Source organism: Stegastes partitus, unplaced genomic scaffold, assembly GCF_000690725.1.
Source record: "Stegastes partitus isolate 25-593 unplaced genomic scaffold, Stegastes_partitus-1.0.2 Scaffold830, whole genome shotgun sequence".
In the NCBI taxonomy this organism is placed as follows: Eukaryota; Metazoa; Chordata; class Actinopteri; family Pomacentridae; genus Stegastes; species Stegastes partitus.
The window spans coordinates 272,781-295,513 of record NW_007578561.1 but is presented as its reverse complement, the minus strand read 5'-3'; the positions used below and the strand labels follow the sequence as shown (position 1 = coordinate 295,513).

Here is a 22,733-nt window from a genome sequence, read left to right as displayed (position 1 = left end):
CACACACACACAGTCACACACACAAATTCAGCCACTTGAGGCAAAACAGTGAGAGAGCCCTTGAAGTCAGTTAGGACAGCTGAGAGGAGATGAGCAGTCACACTCATCTCCTCTCACACTGAGTGCAGCCATTTAAATATGACGAGCTCAACAAGAAAGTGTCTCAGCAATGATTTCAGCGTGTCATTTGATTTTTGATTTTTTTCTCCTTCAAGATAAAAGATTGCACAACGACACAGTACAGAAACTCTATTCTTTGGTTGAATGTTCATTCTTAACGTTTACTGACAGCTACATGTTTAATCTGCAGTCAACATGCCCTCGAAATGGAAAAATGTATCAGTCTGGCACAGAAAGCTGTTTCTTGCCCCCTTTCCAGGCCTCAAAAACACAACTCTTTCTTAACAGATAGCATCTATCAGAATGGTTGGAATCGCCAGTTATGACATATGAAATTAGTTCAGGCCCCACATGCATTGAGCTTTAAGAGCCGATCTCTTTGTAGTCAGTGTGTGTACGAGAAAATTACACCTAATAAAAAACACCTTTCAGTATGCACGAGTGAGGATTGTTTCCAGACAAACGTGCACACTGTGACGCAAGAAGTCAAGATTTGATATTTTCGAGAAGAGCAGTGTCATAATTGAAGTTCATAGTTTCATACAAAACTCGGCATTCCTCGACTATTATTCGGCGCAACGTGGGAGCCAGAGAAGACTCTTAGGTTGCATTGTCGCATCTTTTACTGCTGAGCAATGACTCATGATTTCTTTCTAACGCAAATTGCATCAGTTAGTTTCTGCATGCCATCATTTCCTCACCAGGTCAACATCTTTTCGTGTTGCTTGTTTAATAAATGGGAGTCTTGCTGCTTGTTACTGGCATGTCAGCTCACAATTACTCTATTATTTAACCTTGTAAATATCCAGTAATTGCGTAATTCAACTCCTTGGATGGGACACTTGCATTCTCTCCTGCTCTGAAAGCCCTCATTAGGATGGGAAACTTTATTTTATGGAGACTTGTTGCCCCTATAGCCATATGTAGGCCCATTAGGTAAATATAGCATTTGCTTAATTGCTACAGCATGGCAGCTTTTTGTTCATGGGATTCCTTGTAAAGACAGAAATACAGGTCACAATAAGGAAACAAAGAGGAGAATAAGCACATAAAAGACCTGCTGGTACTGTACCTGGTGGATACAACCGCATACCTAAAGGATAGATTGTTTGGCAGCACACTGTATTTTAAAAACAAGCAGAGGAACGACTGACTTCATGGATCTGTCTTCAGTAGAAAGGTCTACTCCACATGACTTTTCCAGCAATATGACAACATCACTTTACTTCTGCATTTGCTACAGAATAAGAAGAGTTCACATAAACAAAACAAAGGCTGCATAAGGTTACCGGCTTTCTTGAGATTTGCACATTTGTTTTAAGACATTTTAACCATAAAACACTTTGCATCTGTCCTTTGTACTGGTTGTGTTTCAACCAGGTTTCTGTTTATTCATTCCACTGCATCGTAGCCCTGCAGGCAGTTGTTTTAGGGAACTTTAGAAAATGTGTTGCAATCACCAGTTTAATGGCACCAAGACGTTTCTCTGACTAATAATTTTCTCGCAGTGGTTTCGGTGCAAAACTAACAAACTGGAGGTAATGTGAACTTGCTGAACAACCTGGCTTGGCAATGATAAAACAAACATGTCATATGTAAGTGCTGGTGAAAGAGTGAAAGCACGTTCATGTCCGCGTGTGGACACCATCGCCTACACGTTTGTGTTGTCTGGCACGCCCTTTAAATGTTTGACTTGAGAAATGCTGTCAGAAAAATCAGCTCCAGTGTGGCTAAAGGTACAGGATCCTGGGATTTATTGCGAGAAAAAGTTGAAAAGGAGATCGAAGTGTGATTTAGAAATCGTGTTGTTGCTCTGTTACTCTTTAACATCAGCCATCGAGACCAACATCAAGAGTTTTGACGAGAGGTGGCCCAGACACACAGTAACATTGTCCTACAGTGGCTCAGGAGGGCCAAAAAAGCACAGTTCAGTTTATTAATTCTACTGCACAGTAACCCTGTGGGCAGTTGTTTTCAGAATTTTGGAGAAAATGTGTTACAATCTCCAGTTTAATTGCACCAAAAAGCTTCTCTGACTAACAATGTGAACCAATCTTGCAGTGTTTTCGATGCAAAACTAACAACTAACTTTCTGAACAAGCTGGCTGTAACAACTTCATTGATAAAAGAAGCAAACTTACAGAATCCTGAGGTTCTTGATGCCAGAGAAGTCCACTTTAGTGATTCTGGTGATGTTGTTTCTGTTCAAATCCCTGCAAAAAAAAAGAAAAACGGAGATTACAAATCAGACTTGACCAATGTGTTCATTAATAAAACTGAGTTCAGTAAGTAGACTTAAGTGTTGATAACACAATCTTAAAGGCATACAGTTTCATTGTAAGAAACATCAGTGAGCACCCACTGAGTGTGTTGATGTGCCTCTTCACGCTCTCGCTCAGCCAAATTGGTGAATGTGGCAGTAGGACAGAGCGTGAGAATGCCCCACAGCACATACGAGCCCACACGCATACATACAAGCACACACAAACATACAAACACAAACAAACAGAAACCAAAACACACAAACACTCCAACTGTACAGGCACCGACAACATACGGCTCCTGTTGCTGTGAATTATTGAGAAGCAAATTTTCCAGTAAAGAAAAAAAAAAAGTGGGATGAAATTATTTTCTCTTTCCATCATCACAGTTTAAAAGCTTATCGTGTTTCCTGGCTGTCATTCAATCTGTTTTAACTACGGGTGCACAATGTATACATACTGCAATATGAACTGACTGCCTGAGTGTGTGTGTATAGACTGGTTCCCTTTACACGGGTATGCTGTTTATTGAAACGCTGTCGCACTGGAGGAATTAGGGCAAGGAAAAAAAACACACACACAGAAAGAGAGAGAGGGCACAGACAAACAACACACACCGTTTTCTCTCTTATTTCACCCACACGAGTCTCCGAAAGCTTTCGCTCGCCCGCCGTCGCTCTCAGGCGCACACACTCACACGTACACATAAACACAGTCTGGTTTTGCCAACGCAGTCGGCGTGTGTGTTTTTCATAATACACCTAAACATTTATAAATCTGATTTAAGACCATATTAGGTTTCAAAAGGCTTCCCCAAGCTGCTATTGCAAGGACCGCTAATAAGAGCCATACCCCGGCCTGAGACGGGGAGGGCTGGCCAGACCAGCGCTTCCCCAAAGCCCAAAATTGGGTCCAAGGTCCTCTGCGGTGTCCTTGAACGGGCTCCAGGGAAGACTTTAATATCTCATCTGATACAATGAGAGGTTACGTAAATGAGTGTCTGATTAATGATTGCCACCCAGACAACAAACACGCTCTCAGAATGAGGTGGCTGTTAACTGAAGATTCTCCATGTGAAAGGGACGAGAAAAGGAATCCTCAATATAAAGTAAATACATGATTGCATTATAGCAGAATATTTAAGCATCAATAATTCATATAAACAATGGATGAAATGACCACATGGAACTTAACAGGGCTCCCCAACTAATCGCAGGTACTTTCTCTACAGAGTATTTTTGCAACTTTTGGCTCAGAGTTGTTGTTTTTACAGCCTGCAACTTTTCTGTCCTAATTTACTCTCACCGCTCTCATCGACCTCATTTCCACACACAGCAGGCAGCCGTTTCCATAATAATGTGTTGATACACCCACTGAACACCGGCACCAAGAGTCAAAAAGATAAAGTTGGGGACTACCTGATGAACATAATAAAGCTTTCAGCGCCAAAAGAATTAGATGTGTCCCTCAGGAGTGATGCGGAGATTGAATATTAGTTTGTGAAGGAGCCACATGCATGATACTGTTGCTCGATGTCTGCTGATTGCGTAAACGGGCTTGTGGTTAAATACAACTAGAGCAGGTTCAAACAGAAATCTCAAAAATGAAGCCACCAATTTCTCCTATAATAATGTTATATGTAATTCAGAGAGAAGCATTCAAATGCAGGCCTCACGGAGCAGACAGGTCGGTGGAATGAACAACATGTAATGAACAAAGCCTACTGGATGGACAAACAGAGGGCGATCCAGGTAAATCAAAGTCCAAACAAAGCCAAGGAGCAAACAGGGAAGAAGCATCCAGAAAGTAAAGTGAAGCACAAGGACGGGGAGGCAAACATAGAAACTGAAAAGAGAGACAAGTCTATAGAAACACACCAGTGCTGACAGGGTGATAAGAAACCAATGATGGCAGGACGGATCGTCAGAAAGGATGGAAAGCACACAAAGGGAGGAATGAAAACCACTAATTACTTTTTCTACAGTACAATATCAATACATTTTGGAGTTTTGCAATCCACAGGTCAAGTCAATCTACAGGTTAGGGCGTGCTTGAGACCTACAGGGTTTAGTGTATTCACCACATCTCTGGTTTGAGTCCAGTCGGACGGTTTTGTCGAATGTCATTCTCCACTCGTTTCATGTTTGAATCAACTTTTGTTGTCTGTCAATAAACTGACAGATTCAGAAATGACCTAGACATAAACTATAAAGTCATTTGCCTCCTATTCAGATATCCATCCATCCATTATCTATACACCGCTTAATCCTCACTAGGGTCGTGGGGGGCTGGAGTCTATCCCAGCCGACTTAAGGCGAAGGCAGGGACACCCTGGACAGGTCACCAGTCCATCGCAGGGCCACACTTAGAGACAGACAACCAAGCACACTCACATTCACACCTACGGACAATTTAGAATCACCAATTAACCTCAGCATGTTTTTGGACTGTGTGGGAGGAAGCCGGAGAACCCGGAGAGAACCCACGCTGCACGGGGAGAACATGCAAACTCCACGCAGAAAGATTCCGGTGCCCCCACCGGGACGCGAACCGGCGACCTTCTTGCTGCGAGGCAACAGTGCTACCAACTGCGCCACCTTGCAGCCCAAATTCAGATATCAACTCTTACAATTCCTGAAGTATGATGATTTTGATGTCACAAATAAACCAACATCGTCAAGTCGTCCAAGCATTTTGGAAACTGCAATGGCGTGAAAAAAACTAAGAAGGAAAAGTCTTGTCCATGCTGAGTCTCGTCCGTCTTGTCAGTTCATTCAAGATCATCCAGACTGGATGCTGCTGGTTCTTCTCACAGGCTTTCAGAATGTGTGTAATTGCCAGTTCCTTGGAAAGCAAGGAACTGGCAATTACTTGATAAGTCTTGTTGGATGTGGCGGCATTGATTTGATCGTTTTAAACTTGAGGAAGGAGCTGCTTCCATGACGAAAGTAGCTGCTTTTCTGTTGTTGGTATGTAATTCCAGGTATCCGCTTGCTTTTGAGTGACTCCGAGGCAGCATCCAATCTGAGAACTCCTGTTTCCCACCACTTTACTTCTATCCATCCTCTCCTCCCTGTCTTACCCCTCTGCTATCGCTCTCTCTTTTTACATTTGGCTACAATCGTTCAGATTTTTTTTTTTGCCTCTACTTCCTCCTCCTCTTCATCTCTCTTAAATCTCTCCCCAGTCACTGCTCTCTAATGTCAGCCTGTGAGTCCTTCACAGCCAGCTTCACCCCATGTTCCCAGCCTTCCTCTCCACTTATTCTCTTTCTCTCTAATCACCCCCTTTTCTAGAGAGTCTCCCCCTCGCTCAATCTCTCACGTCTTATCTTTCACCGTTTCACAGTTGACTAAACACTTTTTCTTCGCCTTCATCTGTTTTTTTCTCTCCGCCCATAATCGCTCCTCTTTTATCTCAATCTTTCACTCTTTTACAGTTGGCTACATTTTTCCTACCCTTCTCTTTTTTTTCTCACTAATCTCTCCATCCTTATCTCCATCTTTTCTCTTGTTCACAGTGGAAACTTGTGCTCTCACCAGGGAGACCGATCCTCAGTCAAACAAATACCGAGGATACAGTTCCAGGTAGAGCACAATGGCGTCCCCCCCATCTAACAGCGTCGCCAAAAAGCTGAGGGAGCCGACGCTGCTGCCAGAGTGGAACAAGATGTGGTGTGAAATTAAATGAATAGACTTGTAAAATGAATAGCACACCGGTTGACAGTGATGAATTCAGAAACGGTGTAAAAGACGACTTCATCATGAAATAAATAATCCGTAACATCAATCACATTATCCGATGAGTGATGAGTTATTTCACGATTTAGCCCCTCAGACAACTTACTCACAATTAATAATATAGCAAATTCTGCATACTAAGATGCATATTTTGGATTTGAACGGCCTCACTGTATATATGTATGACTAGCTGACCTACTTTTCATATGCTTAATCTGGTTATCGAAAGAGTTCTCAGAACAATTTCTCCAAACATCTTCAAGGTCTCTGTACGGAGTTGTGAAGAAATTCAAGTTGTTCAGAAGAAAATGAAAACAAAAAGACAGTGGGTTGCCATTATACCTTAAACCAACATAAAGAGGTTCTTTGGCCCCCACTTAACGTGGCTTTAAAAGAAAATCACAGCCAGTAAAAAGGACAAGCTTAATTAGATCAGAACGCTCATGCTGTGCAAAAATTAGAGCTACAGAGGATCTCAAAAAAGTCGGGGAGGCAGCCATTTTTATGCACCTGGTCCGTTAAAGCTTGGGTGTCCACCCCACCCAGCAGTAAAGCTTAACTAAGCTTCAAATTTAACTGACCAGCTGGCAGTCAGACAACTAACGAGAGGCTTTAGCACAAAAGCCCTAACCACTGTTTGTTTCCATTACAGGCAGAGGTGGCGTGCATGTGTGTGTGTTTGTGACGAGGGGATAAGGCAAGAATGCAAACAGCAGGTGTTCAGGGAATTAATATACCATCCAACAAAGACACACACACACACACACACACACACACACACATATATGTACAGGCACAGGCAGCTTCCCACCACATCTCACTCTAGACCACTGAAACCAGTGAACCCTATAGTCTGGCTGCCTTGGCCTGGCATACTGGTGGCAGGCGGGGCTGATTTGCTTACAGCATGACTTTATTGGTTGGCTACACCAAGGAGACTGAGAAAAAACAGATAAATAACTATTAGAAAGGAATGTTAAACAAATGACAGATCAGGTGACTCCCAAGAGGCTGGAATGGAATGAAAAGTTGGACTGACTGCCGCCGCGGTAAACCATGAAATACTATCAGAGGACATGAGTTTAGATGTTTGACATGCCGGGTCGCTGGCCGGTCAGTTGTGTTTCACTTTTTCACCTTGACCCCCTATCTCAATCTGTTTTGTTTTTGTTTTCTTGGCCTTTGTCCTCCTTTTTTTTCCCCCCTCATCTGGGACAACAATACAGAATAACGACAAAGCACTGCAGTTTCCTCCCTCTGTTTTATCTGTGTCTGACACTGTGACATTTCCTCTTTCCACTTTTTCTCTCACCCCATCAGCCATTGCATCCTTATCTTTGTCTCACTCCATTCTTTCTCTTCCTTTCATCCTTTGCTGTTCTCCCGTCCAACGCTTCGTTGCCAAATGCATCCACTTCCTTTCCTAATCTCATGTTATTTTCCACAAAGCTCTTGTACCGCTTCATTTTCTCATTCCTGCTTTCTCGCTCTCCATCCTTCTCCCTCCTATAGATAGGTATGCTCAATTTCGCTCTCTAAATCTCCCAGTTACGCAAGGAATCCTAATTGCCTTCTTCCTTTTCCTCTGAGCTCCACAGTGTGTCTGTCACCAGACACAGGCCAGGCGTCAAGCTGCTTCAAAATTGGCTTTGGTGTAGCTGAAATCCATCCACTTCAAATGTTTAGATATGACATTTGGCAACACCTGCTCAGACTTTTTTGATCACACTAATTTCAACTTTGGTTGAAATGAAGCTTAAAAGGCAGGAGCAGCATAATGTTACACTAAAACCTTTTGTCTAATCAGGACACAAGGAGAAAGCAGCTTAAAGGCCAAACCAGTGCGGCTGAAATGTAATTAAATAAAGCATAATCTTCTGCTCTCACTTGCATGTAGGTGCACAGCTAGGTCGCAACACACTGAAGTTTGACGATTAATTTGGTCTGGACAGTTTTTACTGGAAGCAATTATAAAAGTGTGGGAACAGTATTGGACAATGAATTCAGTAACAGTGACTCTAAATACAAAAAACAGAAAAGATTTGATGTATAAACACATAAACAGACCAATAAATAAGTTAGTGCAGTAATGAGGAAACTGGGCCTATAAAACAGATTGTTGAATTAGGTGCAAAATATGGAAACTAAATATTGTTAAACTAAAGCATTTAGTCACCACAGAAAGTAAAGGAAAGTAAATAAAGCAGTAAACACACGTCATAATTAAGAAAAGTGAACCATAATTAGTCAGTAATTGACGGCTAATTGGCTAGCTTGGTGAGCATTAAAGTGATCACAGAGAGACAAAAACGATTAACCACCAGATATTTAGTAGATCAGAGATGCTGCTCATGCTCTCAAATTTAAAAAAAAATAGTGAATGTAGCAAGACTAGTTAAACTGCTGTGGTACTGCATCAGCAGGGGTTGCTATAGCAACTGGATGCAGCCAACTACGAGTGGCAGAAAACAAATGAAACCTTTACAATAAATGTTAAGCTTTTACATATTAACATTGCAAACGTGTTACGAGGAACTCATCTTAACCGAGTCTAGACAACTTCTCAATTACTGATGCAATCATGACAAGCATTGAAAGAAGAAGGACACGTTCAGTCCCCGTCTCCTCTTGCAGACCATGTATCGTCTACAAGAGTTTACAAGAATCTACACGTTTTGGAAAGTTTGGGGTCTTTGTGGAACATTTGGCCTCCTGTGCAACCATTTACTGCTGTTTTGAATCTCTGTCACAGTGATGCTAACAGGCAGCGAACTCCTGCCTATGACTGCTCTCTGGGAGACACAACAAACACGTCGTAGAGGTTTCTGGGCATTTGCATCCTGCACACACAGCAAAAGGCAACAAGCGAGTGTAGAGACAAGCCGGAGTACCTGTGAGGACACCGAGAGCATGTCCTTTGTAGAAATTACACCAGACAGGTTATTTAAAGGTCATGTTTTCAGGCCAAACAGAGGGAAAAAAAGGATTCAGTATGTCAACACCAGGTTTGTTTTATCGCAGTGTGGCAAAAGCTTAAGAGACTATTTATTTTCTTTAAAGGTTTTTTTTAAAAAGTGGAAATTAATAGAAAGAAAATCTATTTAAACAGCTCAGCCCTTAAGTTTCTGCAATTTCTAAAATCCTGGCTGAGTCCCAAAGAGGGTGAACAAATGTGATCAAGTAATCTTGTGTTTTATTGGATATCTATCCGTGTCTCTGATGGGATTTTTCCTTTGACTGCACTTGTTTCGTCTTCATTTTCCACAATCCATTTTCTGCCTTCAATGTTAGATCAGTAACCTTTAACTCACTGATAAACGGATAAAACAAATATGATCCCTGCGTCTTCAATTTCTACCCACAGCCTTTACGCAACAGCCCAGTGTGGTTGTACATACATGATGAGAAAAAACTTTAAAATACACTTTAAAAGCAAGCACATCCTTCCAGCTGCATAAAGCTGCCATCAAATTCAGTCACGGCAGAATTTACACAACAAAAGCAAACATCAGAAGACAAAGGTTTGCCTGATGTGATGGGTTTGCTGCAGCGACACCAAGACACTGATGCCACTGTCAGAGTGTGTGGGTTGTTTGCTTCTCAGAAACACTGTGACATTTAACATTTCTATCTAATGCGGCACATATTTGCCACAATGGCTAAAAAATCTTCCTTTGTACAAATGAATGTGCTGCATTTTACATCTGCAATGTACAGAATGTCGACAGCACTAAGAGGAACTTGACAAAAGCTATTGAACGAAAAGAGAAGAGCGAAGAAGAAGAAGTGCAGAGACCGTGGAGAAACAGCAGCTATTTGTCAGTAGGATATTTTCCTGAGAGCAGATTGAAGGACACTCAGTTTCACTCCTTAAAGGGGAATCCTGTCTGAATGATGCACAACACAGCTCCCTCTGCCCATCCGCACTTTAGTTGTTTAACAGCGATTAGATCCGGTTTAGTTTTACTATCACCTATCTTCTTCATCTTTTAGCTTTAAAGCCACCTTCATCACTCTGTCACACCCTGTTCTTCCCTACGTCTTTTCAACGATTTGTTGATCTTGCATTAAATATCCCAGGCCGATTACATTTCGTTGAAATCTGAGGCAGTAGTGCGTTTCTTTCGCGTGTTTCATCATCTACTGGTTTGTTTTCTGTCTGTCACAATTTATCTCCGTCTCCCTCACAGTCTCTACTCGACGTTGCTGCCGCTCGACCTCAGGAAATTCATAGTTTGGTGTCGCTGTTAACCGCGCAGGCTTGACCACATTAGGGAGACGCCTGCAAGCATCCCTTTCTTTTACAGTCGCAAGCCAAAGGGGCCGTAAAGCAGCGCTGTATTTGGTTAGCTCTTTTCTTTGTCGGAGTTTTATAGGGCTGCGTTGCTTTTGTCTAGATTTACTACTGCTGTACTGTAAGTGAATGGGGTGGGGGGTGGGGAGGGGGTAATTTGGCTGAGAGGCCACTTGACAAGAACAAGGACCGCCGCTTCCTGAACGGGGGCCAAGTCCGAAAAAAAAACGAGGGGAGAATAAGAGAATGAGAGAGATTAAGACGCATGAGAGAGAAAAAAAATGTGAATGATAGAAAGAAAGAAAGCTGGAGAGCGACAGGGAAACACACAGATGTACGGCGCAGTGACCGGCTTCTCCGAACATAAGCAGTCTGTCACATCGAGCTTAGCTGAACATTGGACCGAAAAGGGAAAATTACAGTGCAAGTCACACTCCCATGCTGCATGCGCCGCCACATGCCCGCAAATAAATACAAATACGTATGAACAAAGGTGTAGCGACAGCATACGCACAGAAAGCCACACTGAGAAAAGCAAAGTCCCTGCAGACGGGATGTAATGTGTTGCTTTGGTGACAGTGGCCTAACAAAACAGTGGCATAGCTTGTTAACATCAAACGACTCCAGGCGCGCTGCACACACACACACACACACACACACACACACACGCAAACCTATACTGGAGTTATGGAGCGACACACACACACACACACACACACTCTGAAGTCCTCCAATCTGAAGACTTGTGTTTCAGCAGAAAGTCACAGAAGGTCATTCGTGACTCGGGGTTGTTTCTATGTGACACAGACTCTCTCTCTCTCATTATATGTCAAAGTTTCCATCTACAAGCAATTGCACGTCTAATCCGGTGAAAGCATGAGAGCGAGCCATGTGTATGTGAGCTTCTACTTGCCTAATGATGACTGTATGTGGGGCTGCATGCTAAGTCCTCCTATGCGCTTCATGTATATGTATTTTCATTTGGAATACGTGTGTACCTTCTTGCATGTTTGCCGTCTTTGTGAGGAGCCATTTGGTGTCATCAAAAGATTGTTTGAAGATTAAAAGACAAGAGCTGCGCACAAACTGGGTTTCTTTCAGTCACCATCAAATCATTATTCTCATCTCTAATAGTATCACTATCTGCATTAATCTAATTGCTTAGTTCTTAAAACACAGCGGCATTGCTTGAAAAGAAAAAGTCTACAAGCTGTTGGTTAATCCTACAGGTGTTAAACCAAACCCCAGGCTAAGAAAAGCTTTCTTTAAAAAAGAACTAAAGGCAAACTGAGAAACAAACGCCCAAACTGTTCTCATCCATCACACTTAAGAGACTTTCTTTGTGGTCAACCATACAGTGAAAAATGATTTCAGGCACGATCTCTCCCAGGTTATCCTCCAAATAAAATCTGGCAAACTGTTTGCTTATTTACAGCATGTTTGATCATCCTTTTTCCTCGCAACAAGGTTTCCAGATCTCAGCAATTACTTTTGTACAATGCACCATGATTTGTAAACGAAATGGTAACAATGGACAGAAAAATGGCCCAAGCTACCAAAAAGAAGACTGAAGCTGTAACAAACCATAATTTTCCTTTGAGAGATTTAAAATCGGGGATGGATTGAGGTTTGGAATGATTGTGATGTTTAAGGATTAAGGAACAGAACCTATGTCAGTAAGGGTCCACTTGAGTGCAGCACATTTATTTCAAGCACAGTTTCGTTTGTGCATCGTTCATACGTCTACATAAATGTGCCGAGTTCTACATATGTATGCCGGTGAGTCTTTGGCTGATGGGGTGCACACTACATGTGAATACAGCATGTGTGCATATGTTTTAATGTAACATCCAGTTTGCTCCATTTCCCAGAAGGGCAGTGCCCACTGACAGTGCCAGCTGGCTGCTTCTTTGGCAGACTGAAAGTCATTATATAGAAAGGTCAACTGCCCGCATGCTGGAGAAACTTGGAGAAGAGAATATCACCCACTGACCTAGAACTGGAGCCTAAACATTGGTTACCCTCACTCGTGCCATTTGGCATACCAGAACTGAATCAAACACGGTTGGGAGGATACAAAATGGTTACCACAAGATGGCCACGGATGATAGGCGTGACATTAAGAGGCTGTTTGAGAACAGCAAGCTCATTGTGGTTTTAGCTTCTTAGTTTAGACTTGTCTGCTATAGCAATAACACTCGGCTGCTCCTCAGATGTATTACATCACCATCATACCCACGATAACAATAAAGAACACTCTTCGCTGAATGATGGCTTTCATTCAACAGTTACCAAAGCATGTGTGCTGACTGAACTTTCCCTCAAAGTGGAGCGCAGAAATACTGCATAAACAAAATAATTAGCTCCCCGGTTCCCACAAAAGCTGGCGACGTACCAAAGAAACATGGTTAGCAGAGATTCATGGGAGTTATCAGAACAGTTGGAATACATCTCAGACTTACAGTATCAGACTCTTTGGGTGTGGCCAGCAGTTGTATACCGCACAACATTATTCGCAATGACATCAGATGAATGTTCAGGTCGCAGCTGGAAGGAGCAAAGTGAGGCTGGAGTGCACAGTGCTTCAGTCATCGGAGATTGTTTTTGATTAAATCAAATTATTCTAAATTTAGGGAACTGGAACTGTGTCAGCGCAAATTAGATGGTCTGTGACATGCACAGGATAGAAGCTAAGTAGTCAAAGATCACACACACACACACACACACACACACACACACACACACACACACACACACACACAGACAAAATTCCAGTCCCGCCATGAAATGCCGTTTCATAGCTGAGGGTGTGGTGGTTGTAGCGTCCACTGACCAATCAACACCAAGCTTTGATAAGAGCCAGGAGCAGAGGCTGGAACGTGTGTGTCCACGCTACACTCAGAAATACACACACTGATACTTGGTTACACACAAACACACACACACACACACACACAGCAGCGGGATCCTACTGTTGTGTGCTCCGTGGTAGGTTGGCACGCTGAGGGGAAATGGGGGCTGTGAAAACTCTACTGGAGAGATGCTGCTGGCAAAGCGAAGGTGTGTGTATGAGTGTGTGTTGGAGGCGGAGGTCAGAGAGAAAGCGGTGGAACTACGGAGGACGCAAAAGGAGAAGCAGGCGGGCCAGAAAACAAGGTGGCAAAAGAGGCAAAGGTGACAAAAACAGAGGACTTAATAAGAGAGAGAAATGAAGAAAAGCGGAGGTTACGGCAGGAAAGAGCGAGAAAAACAAAGTCGGGATAAAGACGGAGAGCTGCGAAGGGAGGGGAAATAAAAAAAAAGCGAGAGAAAAAGCCAGACAAGGCTAGAGAAAGCAGAGAAGGTGTTGCTTGTAAAAAACTTGCCAAAACTTCCTCAAAGTGCCGTTAGCAAGGGAACAGAAAAATAGGCAGTTAAAATCAGAATTAGTTTGTCTAAAGCTGGCTCAGGCAGCTCGCAACCGCTTCCAGCAGCGAGTCCATTCAGCTACACACACACACTTATTCAGCTTGACATACAGCACATATAAAGACGCAATCATACACATATAAATCTCGACAGAACTTAAGCATGCGAACATAAAGAATTGGATTTATATTTTCACACACGGACAAAAACTTTCCCGACTCAATCAGTTGAAGGCTCCCTCTAGAGTTCACAGATTTTAATTTGCCCACATTTCACAGAGGTTGAGGCAACAGTTTGGAATTTGCAGCTCTAAAAATCAACACTCCAGGGTGTGTGCGCGGTTTTTGTATGTATGTCTATGCGGTCCCCAGAGGGCAGGTGTGAACTGAACCCGAGAGAGAAAAGCCGTCCCTGTTTTCCAATTCATTTTACCCAGCCTCGTTAAGCCTGTTAAGCCTCCCCCCAAAACCCTCCACTCAAATTAGATGCAAATGAGGTCTCAAGTGGCTTCCCAAGGAGGACATTACGGAATTGACTGGCCTGAGGTAATCTGCGAGGCTGCCTGTGAGTGCGTATGTGTGTGTGTGTGTGCGAACAGTTGAGGCCACCACTGTTTTTCTCTCGTTAACCTTTCCAAACGCTCTGTTTACAATAGTGAAGAAAATCTGGCTTTTAGAGAGATTGATTCTGTAGTTATGACAGGTGGCTCCGGAGATCACGTCCGCCGTGTGCTTCCACATGCGGCAGAAGGAAACTGCGTTCAAAGTTTTATGCTGTGCGTAATAGAGAGGGTAAGTAGGGAACAACTCTGGAGTTTAAAGAACCATGCTGGTGGTTTTTAATGCCCTACAGTGACAACCGTTTTCCATACCGACTGATTTCCTGCGTTCTGAGCAGCCCTCGAAAGAAAAGAAGGAAAAGAGAAAGCCATTGTATTATTTTTCAGTGTTGCGTATCAGTTTGTCGTGAAGTTATTTCATCACGAGTCCCTATACTTTGCTTCTTTGTCGTACCCAATTTCCCTCACCGCGTCATGTACTTCTACTTCACTTAACGGTGATACTCTACATTTGTTTTCAGCAACCGTCACACAGTGTGTCTAAATCTGTTTGATTCGGCACATGTGCCTTCAGAGAGTGATAAAGGGAGAGGCAGCGTGGTAGCCGAAAAAGATTTTCCACTGAAGATAAGGCGAGAGCCGTCTCCCTTAGTCAAATGCCACATGTCTTGTGGTCTTGTTGCACATTATTCTGCTGCGGCGAGACGAATATTGGACTCTTCGCCGTGCATTTCTGTTTATGTAACTGTTTCTGCAGAACGGTGAGTCAACAAATGTTTGCCGTGTTAGTTTGTGCGTTAACCAGTAATTTCAGCATTAGACGAAAGCACAGAACACAAGTTTTACTCTGACGTTTGGTCTAAAATAACTCTGCATCAGTAAAAGGGTATTGAAATAAACAGCTTGATACTGAAAAGCATTTTAAGTTCTTAGTATTCTTTCGTGCATGGGTCTTGGTGCAGTTTTGCTGGCTAAACTGACGCATATCAGTGTCCAGCCAGTTGCCTCAACATTGCAATGTTGCATTTCCTTTAAAAGTTAGGAAAAACGTTTCTAATAACCAATTCATTTAATTTAAATGTAGTGAAATGTTAGTGTTGAATGCCCGTTTTTGTTGCCATAAACAGTTAAGTTATACCCTAAAACCAAATGATAAATCAATGTTAGTATTACATTAGAAAGTTAGAAGGAGGTTGTACTGATGAGTCCATGCATGCTGTGGAACTAAATTTAGCTTCTATCTATTAGCACAACCTTAGGCAACTATTTACTATGCAACGTTGCAAATATGGCCAATTTAAAAATCAAAACTGATCAAAACTTTAATTATAAGTTAAGGAGATTTCTAAATCATTCAGACAGTTTTAGATTCTTTGAAGCAAATTAGCATTTTTACCCAGAAGTTAACAAATTTTGGCATTTTTGCTCCTGGATTCTGTTGTCCACGTGGACTTTATCTCAGCTGTCAAACTGAAATCCCTGCTCAGGGCAATAATGCTCATCTCTCTTTCTTAAAAAGTTTCCCATCTGCTGTAACCTTTAGAACTGGAATCTCATCCATTTTAATGTTTCCCATCTCAGACTCCCTAAAATATATCTGCAGGAGAGAAAGCGAGATGAAGGCAGGCGGAGAGGGAGAGAAAGCGGGAGGGAAAGAGCAACTCTTGGCCGAAGTCACATCTGAAACACTGACCTGGATAAATCAGGGAAACATAAACACATAGTTTCTGGAGTGAGAGGGGTGGGAGGGGGCGCTGCTACCCCAAATATTCCACCCAGGGGACCCCAGCGAGAGGGAGAGGACCCCCTTATCCCACCTCCCCATCTCAACCCGCTCTAATTATTTATTTTCTTAGGGTGTAAATGTCTTCAGGGGATTGCTGTGTAAAAGCCAACAGGTCCTCGGAGGTCACAGCAGCCCTATGGGATGGAAGAAGTATGGAGTTCGCTGTTCACACTCATATCTATGCACACAAGAAACACAATCACATCAGTGCAAACACATAGACACATATACATGTAAGCAAACACATGCAAAAGCTGGAAAAAAAAATGCTCACACACATGCTAATCATATGTTGATTTCCACCAGTGCCCCCCACATACACATCCACAAACACGGCCCCCCACCTTCCTCTGCAGCCTACTGATTGTGTTTGTTGTCTCAGGGTTAGGTCTGTTGTCGATCCCCTGCAGGGCTTTTGGCTGCTCCGTTATCATGCATAATCACTTCCATACCTTAACAGCAAAGGTGTGTGTTTGCGAGTGCCTGTGTGTGGCTGCGCTGGTGTATACGTGTCAAGATCAGGCTGGAGGTGGCAGCAGCGCCTGTCAGGGGTCTGTCTCTGCCTTAGGAATGAATATCATTTATAACTAACTGTCACCAGGTTTGCGAAAGGTTTTTGCATATAAAAAAAAAAAAACAGCGTTCAGGATTTTTACACGGATCACTGAGGATCCAGCCCCAGTTTTAGGGTCCAGTGTGAAAAACTTTGGAAAGTCCAACTCACCCCAAAGGGAGCGTTGCCGACTACGAAGAGACTTTAAGGAGCTCTTCTCACGTTTGTTTCTGACCTGTTAAATATTCTCTCTAACAGCTAGTTCAGGACTGTTTTCTTAACTGCTCCCATTCATTGGGGTCACTGGTGAACAATACTGGCTTCCTTTTGGTAGTTAAGAGCCTTAAATGTCTCTAAAAAGCAGCCAACATCCACCTAGATTCACTTTATCCACTTCTGTTTGAAGTGTTTCCTTTATTTTTTGTAAGTTGAGTCTTTGTCATGGCAACGAAAACAATCAAAGTTGCTCAGAGGTATTGGTTACGGATCAGAACAGGATCTTAAAATGTAAAATGAGAAATTACTGGATAAATGTTGCTTGAAAAATAAAATGTTGATTGAGTTGATGCGCCTGAAAGACTTGAGCAACGTTAATGGGAAAGTGATGGAGGGTTTAACAATGCAAGATTAACAACAGTGTCTTGAGAGTTTTAAAAAAATTTCTATCACATCTGCAAATTAGTCTGCGTGAAAGTTAAAAATATCTAGAGGACATGCTATGTTGAGTTTACTAAACAAGATGTACTGTAGCCCTCATACAGATATATTAGAGGAACACTGGAGTGATGCAAAGGGACAAAGGACGCAGGATAAGTTGACACTGTGGTGATCAGTAGGACAGATGATGGAGAGCAGTCACATCTACTCAAAGTGTAATGCAGTCGCACTTACAAGCGCTCGGCATTCCTCGGTATTCCTTTGGGCACAGTCTTCAAACCCAAACCCTGGCAGTCCACATGCGACCCGGAGCAGCTACACTTGTGTGGGCATCCATCCACCGACGCAGCGCACACCAGCGAAGCTAAAACCAGAACCCAAACCCGGCAGAGCGCGGCGCGCTTCTCCGGCCCTGTCGGAGGCATGATATCCACTGAAATTACTTCCAACCGAAGTTAATTGAAAATCCGCGGGGTGGGGGGAAAGTCGACGCTGTGGAAGTGAGGATCCTGCAAAACGTCAAGACGGGCAGTTCGACTGTGCGGAGGAATTAAAAAATAAAATAAATAAAACTAGGTTCGCTGTTGCACAAGTTCACCAAACTTTCTCTCCAGAGACCCGATCTGTAAGAGTCTCCTTAAAACACTCCCTTGCCATTGAAGAAAAAGAAGAAAGTGAGGATGTAGATGTGACACAACAGACAAAAAAAAACAAAAAAACTTTTGAAACACCGAACCGTGCGTCACTCAGCTCGATGCGTAAAAGTCTCCCCAAACGCTCCCCATTCACAAACTCTCCGAGAAGTTATCAGCCTGACTCCTAAACTTTCCAAGGTGAGAATGTTCAGCTGGGGTGTAACCTCCTTCCAGGGAACATCCCTCCGCTGCCAGGGAATTATAAAAAAAAAAAAAAGAAGTGAGAGTTACAGAGGAGTTGTAATCAGAAAAAAAAAAGTTGAGAGAGAGCAGAGGCGCAACTCAGACTGGCACGCCTGGAGGTTGTGAGAGTGAGCGAGTCAGACAGATTTGTATTTAGGTTTCCCCCAAAATCCTCTCCCTCTCCCTCTCGCTCTCTCTCTCTCTCTCTCTCTCTCCCTCCCTCGCTGTCTCCCTCTCTGTTGATGTCACCAGAAAAGCGAGTGAGAGAGCTCCACAAACTTTCTCTCGTCCCTTATCTTCCCCAGAAACACACTGCGCTGCACAAACTCGACTACTTTCCCACAAGGAGGAATAAAACTGTACTCTCAGTCCACAGTAGCAGTGTACATATTTTAGCTAATTTCCCAGCCACTCTTCTTCTTCTTCTTTTTTTTTGTCATGGCCCATTTATCATCTTAATGATCTAGTTTGCGATCATGTGTTGGTTTTGAGGCATGTTTTATTTGAGCCATATCTCCAATGCATCATCCCCAGAGAGTCTATGTGTGTCACTGATAAATGCTTTAACAAGCAGCAGATGACACACAAATGTTGTCTGATCGACCAGTCAGAGTTGGCCAAAATGCAATAAATGTAATTTATCTCTTTATAGTGTTGCCAAACTTCATCACATCCACCGTTAATGAAACTTTTAATTGACACAACTGAGGATTTTAGGTGCCTGATAAGACATGCAAATTTGACTTTGAGGTAAAGTTTCTACATTCTTTGTGGTCATAAACAAAAGCTAAGGTTCACACTCATGCTCCAACTATTCTCACTCACCACACTGATTTCCACACATCAGGGCAGACAGTGACTTCTCAGAGCAGATCCGTGATGAAGGGCTGCAGCAAGTTGCAGTAGTGCTGCTGCCCTCTATTGGTCGAAGTAAAGGGGGGGAGTAAAAAGTGGAGACTTTTGCAGTTTGCAGTTCAGTAATAAGATAATTTAACTTCTAATTAAGTCAGTGTTCTCCAAATTAATGCAATTCATTCAGGGAATTTTTCCTGCAAATATCCAAAAAAAAAAGAGAAAAAAATCTGAGAAGCTTTGTCCGCAGCAGTGTGTCAGTACGTAATGAACAGTAGCAAGCTCATAAATATTGTAATGCCTGGAACCCAAACTGAGTAATTCAGTGTCTCGTTTTAGGATTCAGGCTAATTAAAACATCAGTTTTCCTGTCAGTTGGAGACCCACCAGAGGCAGGCTTGTGGCCAGTTTAATATTTGATCAATTCTGAAGTGAAAGCTGCTGTACACAAATGTGTTATGATGTTAAAGATGAACTCTGCAGAGCTTTTAGAAAACCATCCTTTGTCCAATTTAAAAAAAAAATGTGTCTTTTTGTTTGTATTCAAGAGATCTACTGAGTGTGTACGTTCGTTTTCAGAAACAGCTTGATTCGTGGTCAGTTGTGCATTTTTCACTGCCTTGCTGAAATGCACATTTATGGTATTCGCCAAGGACGAACACGCTTCATCGTTCAGATGCCATCCAGGAGAGGTTAAAGCTTCTGCTATCAGTTTCACATTAACATTTTCAGAATATTATAATTACTAGTATGTGTGATTATTTTCAACAGCAGTAGTAGTGTCCCCCTCATGTACAATCTTAGGAACAACATGCAATTCATGTGTAAAGCTAAAATGAAAGAGATTTTTACTCACATAGCCATACGATGTGTATTTTAGTCATGTGTGTTTGATTCTATGTCAGAGGAAATGCGCAGTGCTTTTCAATTCTGTCTACTTTTTAGATCAGCTGCTGTGTATTCCACCGGCTTTATCTCTATTTTTTCTCCCTCACACGAGCCCCAGACCGATTGAAAGGCCAGAAGATAAAGAAACTGCTTTGGGACCATTTTCAACCTTGTGTCAGATCGATGGCAGCAGCAGGGCAAGCAGAGCAGCGCAGTCCTTCTCCACAGCAGCTAATTCCATCTCCTCCTAGGGGATTCCCATGTGCCCTCTGGCATACAGGGAAACAGGAGTCTCTCCAGAGTTTCCTGGGTCTGCTGTGAGGTTTCCTCCCTCCTGGCTGTGCCCAGGAAGACACAGGAGAGAGCAGCCTGTCAAGGAGGTCCTGAACTGGAGTCTCATGTGCAAAGATGAGAACATAGAAGCAGCATCCAGACTAATACGTCCCAAAGTGAAAGTGCAGACACTTGAGTCTAGACAGAAAGTCTGGCTACTGGTTAACAGTAATTCAATAGAATAAATAATCCAAACAGTTTAAAGTGATAACATCACTTAGCACATGTTGTAAGCATGCCCCTATCCACATCACATGCAGCAATATCAGATGAGCTCTTCTGCTTCCTCTGTGTTTTGAAAATGATTCACACAACACGTAGACACATCATCCCATCGAGAAATCATAAAGCACGGCAAAGCAGACAACACCGGCGAGCCCGAACAAATTCTACAGAACCATAGCAACAATTTTTCAAAGACAACATATTTAGAAAAACAACTGGCAGCACCGACACAGCGTTTCAAGTTCCAGTCAACCATCACTAAAAACAATAAAACAAAGTTATCCAAGTTAATGTTTTGGTGAAGGAGCTCTGTGGTATGATGCTGCTGGCTAATGTCAGCCTGAAATGAATGTGAAACCTGCGACGACTGCGTCTGCACTTCAACAACCGCTACACACTTGTTTACCTAATGCGGCATTATGGGATGTTGACGAAAACTGTTATAAAACATCCGAGGCCTCGTCCCGTGTTCGGTGCAGGCGGTTCTTATTAAACCTGCTGTTTTTCACTATTAATTGAAAATCTTTGACTTGTAATCTAGCAGTAGTTGATGCTGGTTAGCTGACAGTACACAAGGTGGCCTGTCTAAAGCCAGAATTAGACAACATCACGGTCCTTCAATTGCATATTCTACTCTAACTAGACGCATTTTCTTGCCTGTCTGCTGTGTTGCTATTTGTCCAAAGCATGAATGAATGTGACTGCAGTCTTCTCTCTTTCTCTCATACATTTCTCAAGATCTGAGATTGAGCCCTGGATACTTTCAGGTTAATTAAGTGGCATTTAATCATTAAACTGGTGGAAGTGCTGGTCTCCTTGTCACTCTGTAAAAAGCTCCGGTTGTCCATGTGTTACTGTTTGCTGCCGTGCACTCCACTGGTCCTGTTGAACATGAGTCACTCAGGATGACGGAGCGACCGAGTCTGTTTGTGGAGGCCTGCAGCTCATTTTCAACAGCAAATAAGTTTTGAAGGAGACGTAATTGCGACCAGATCCCACTTTCTGTCAACATAACGAGGGAATATTATTGATGAATGTGTTTGGCAAAGGGGCCTGTATCAGTTAAGTGTTCTTCATCAACAAGTCTGATTATTTTTCATTTCATTTTTTTCATTTAATCATTGCATTATTAAACATTTTTAGGATTATATCGAGGCACTGGTAGCATTTGGTTAATGTTAAGGAACGATCATTTTCAAATGAACAAAGAAAGAGTGATGTGAGGCACAATGTGCTTATTAACATTTAACCTTTTTTGTCCTGCTTTAATGGTGAACAGCGAATCAACATACTCAAGTCAGACAGAAACAGAGAAAATCTTTAAGACACTTGTTTTCCTTTTTTATAAATGATTGAACAACTACAGGGCTGCAAGGTGGCGCAGTTGGTAGCATTGTTGCCTCGCAGCAAGAAGGTCGCCGGTTCGCGTCCCGGTGGGGGCACCAGAATCTTTCTGCGTGGAGTTTGCATGTTCTCCCCGTGCAGCGTGGGTTCTCTCCGGGTTTTCCAGCTTCCTCCCACACAGTCCAGAAACATGTTGAGGTTAATTGGTGATTCTAAATTGTCCGTAGGTGTGAATGTGAGTGTGCTTGGTTGTCTGTCTCTAAGTGTAGCCCTGCGATGGACTGGCGACCTGTCCAGGGTGTCCCCTGCCTTCGCCCTAAGTCAGCTGGGATAGGCTCCAGTCCCCCTGCGACCCTAATGAGGATTAAGCGGTGTATATAAAATGGATGGATGGATGAACAACTACACTGATCCAATCTCTGAAAAGTGTATCTCTTTAAAACTTCACAATTATCAGACAGTGGAAGGAAGAGCCGCTTAAAGGCAAAGAACACAGTAAAATAAAAACTGTTTTAGAGAGAGAGAAAATGCTGCTTGCTAATACTGTGGACTTATAAGTTATCTTTAGTACACAAGAACAGACAATCTATATCAAAAAAACCTTTTCTTATACCAGTAAATGTCCTGACCCCAGGGGTGGTAGTACAGTACAGCTTATACCCGCCTCTGCGCAGGAGCTTTTACCACATGTTGACATAAAATAGCCACAAACAGGCAACATATCAGTGCACGTCTTGCAGAGTAAAGCTGCAGCGGGTTGTGCGTCAGTCTTTGTAATCTGTGGTATTTATTGTGTACACAGACTTTTGTTACAAGTATTAGCATTTAAAGCTGT

The 22,733-nt window shown here is 42.7% G+C and overlaps 1 protein-coding gene across 1 annotated transcript in view; it reads right to left on the bottom strand.

Moving 5' to 3' along the window:
- LOC103365343 (slit homolog 3 protein-like) overlaps window positions 1-18,385 on the bottom strand; it is a gene marked incomplete at its 3' end in the record, with an annotated part of 27,207 nt that extends 8,822 nt beyond the window's left edge. The window contains exons 1-2 of the mRNA XM_008292764.1: window positions 17,613-18,385; window positions 2,262-2,333 (exon numbers count right to left, since the gene is read on the bottom strand). Of these exons, the coding sequence (XP_008290986.1) occupies window positions 2,262-2,333; window positions 17,613-17,803 (263 nt within the window). The remainder of the gene's footprint in view (window positions 1-2,261; window positions 2,334-17,612) is intronic.
- Between the last annotated feature and the right edge of the window lie 4,348 nt (window positions 18,386-22,733).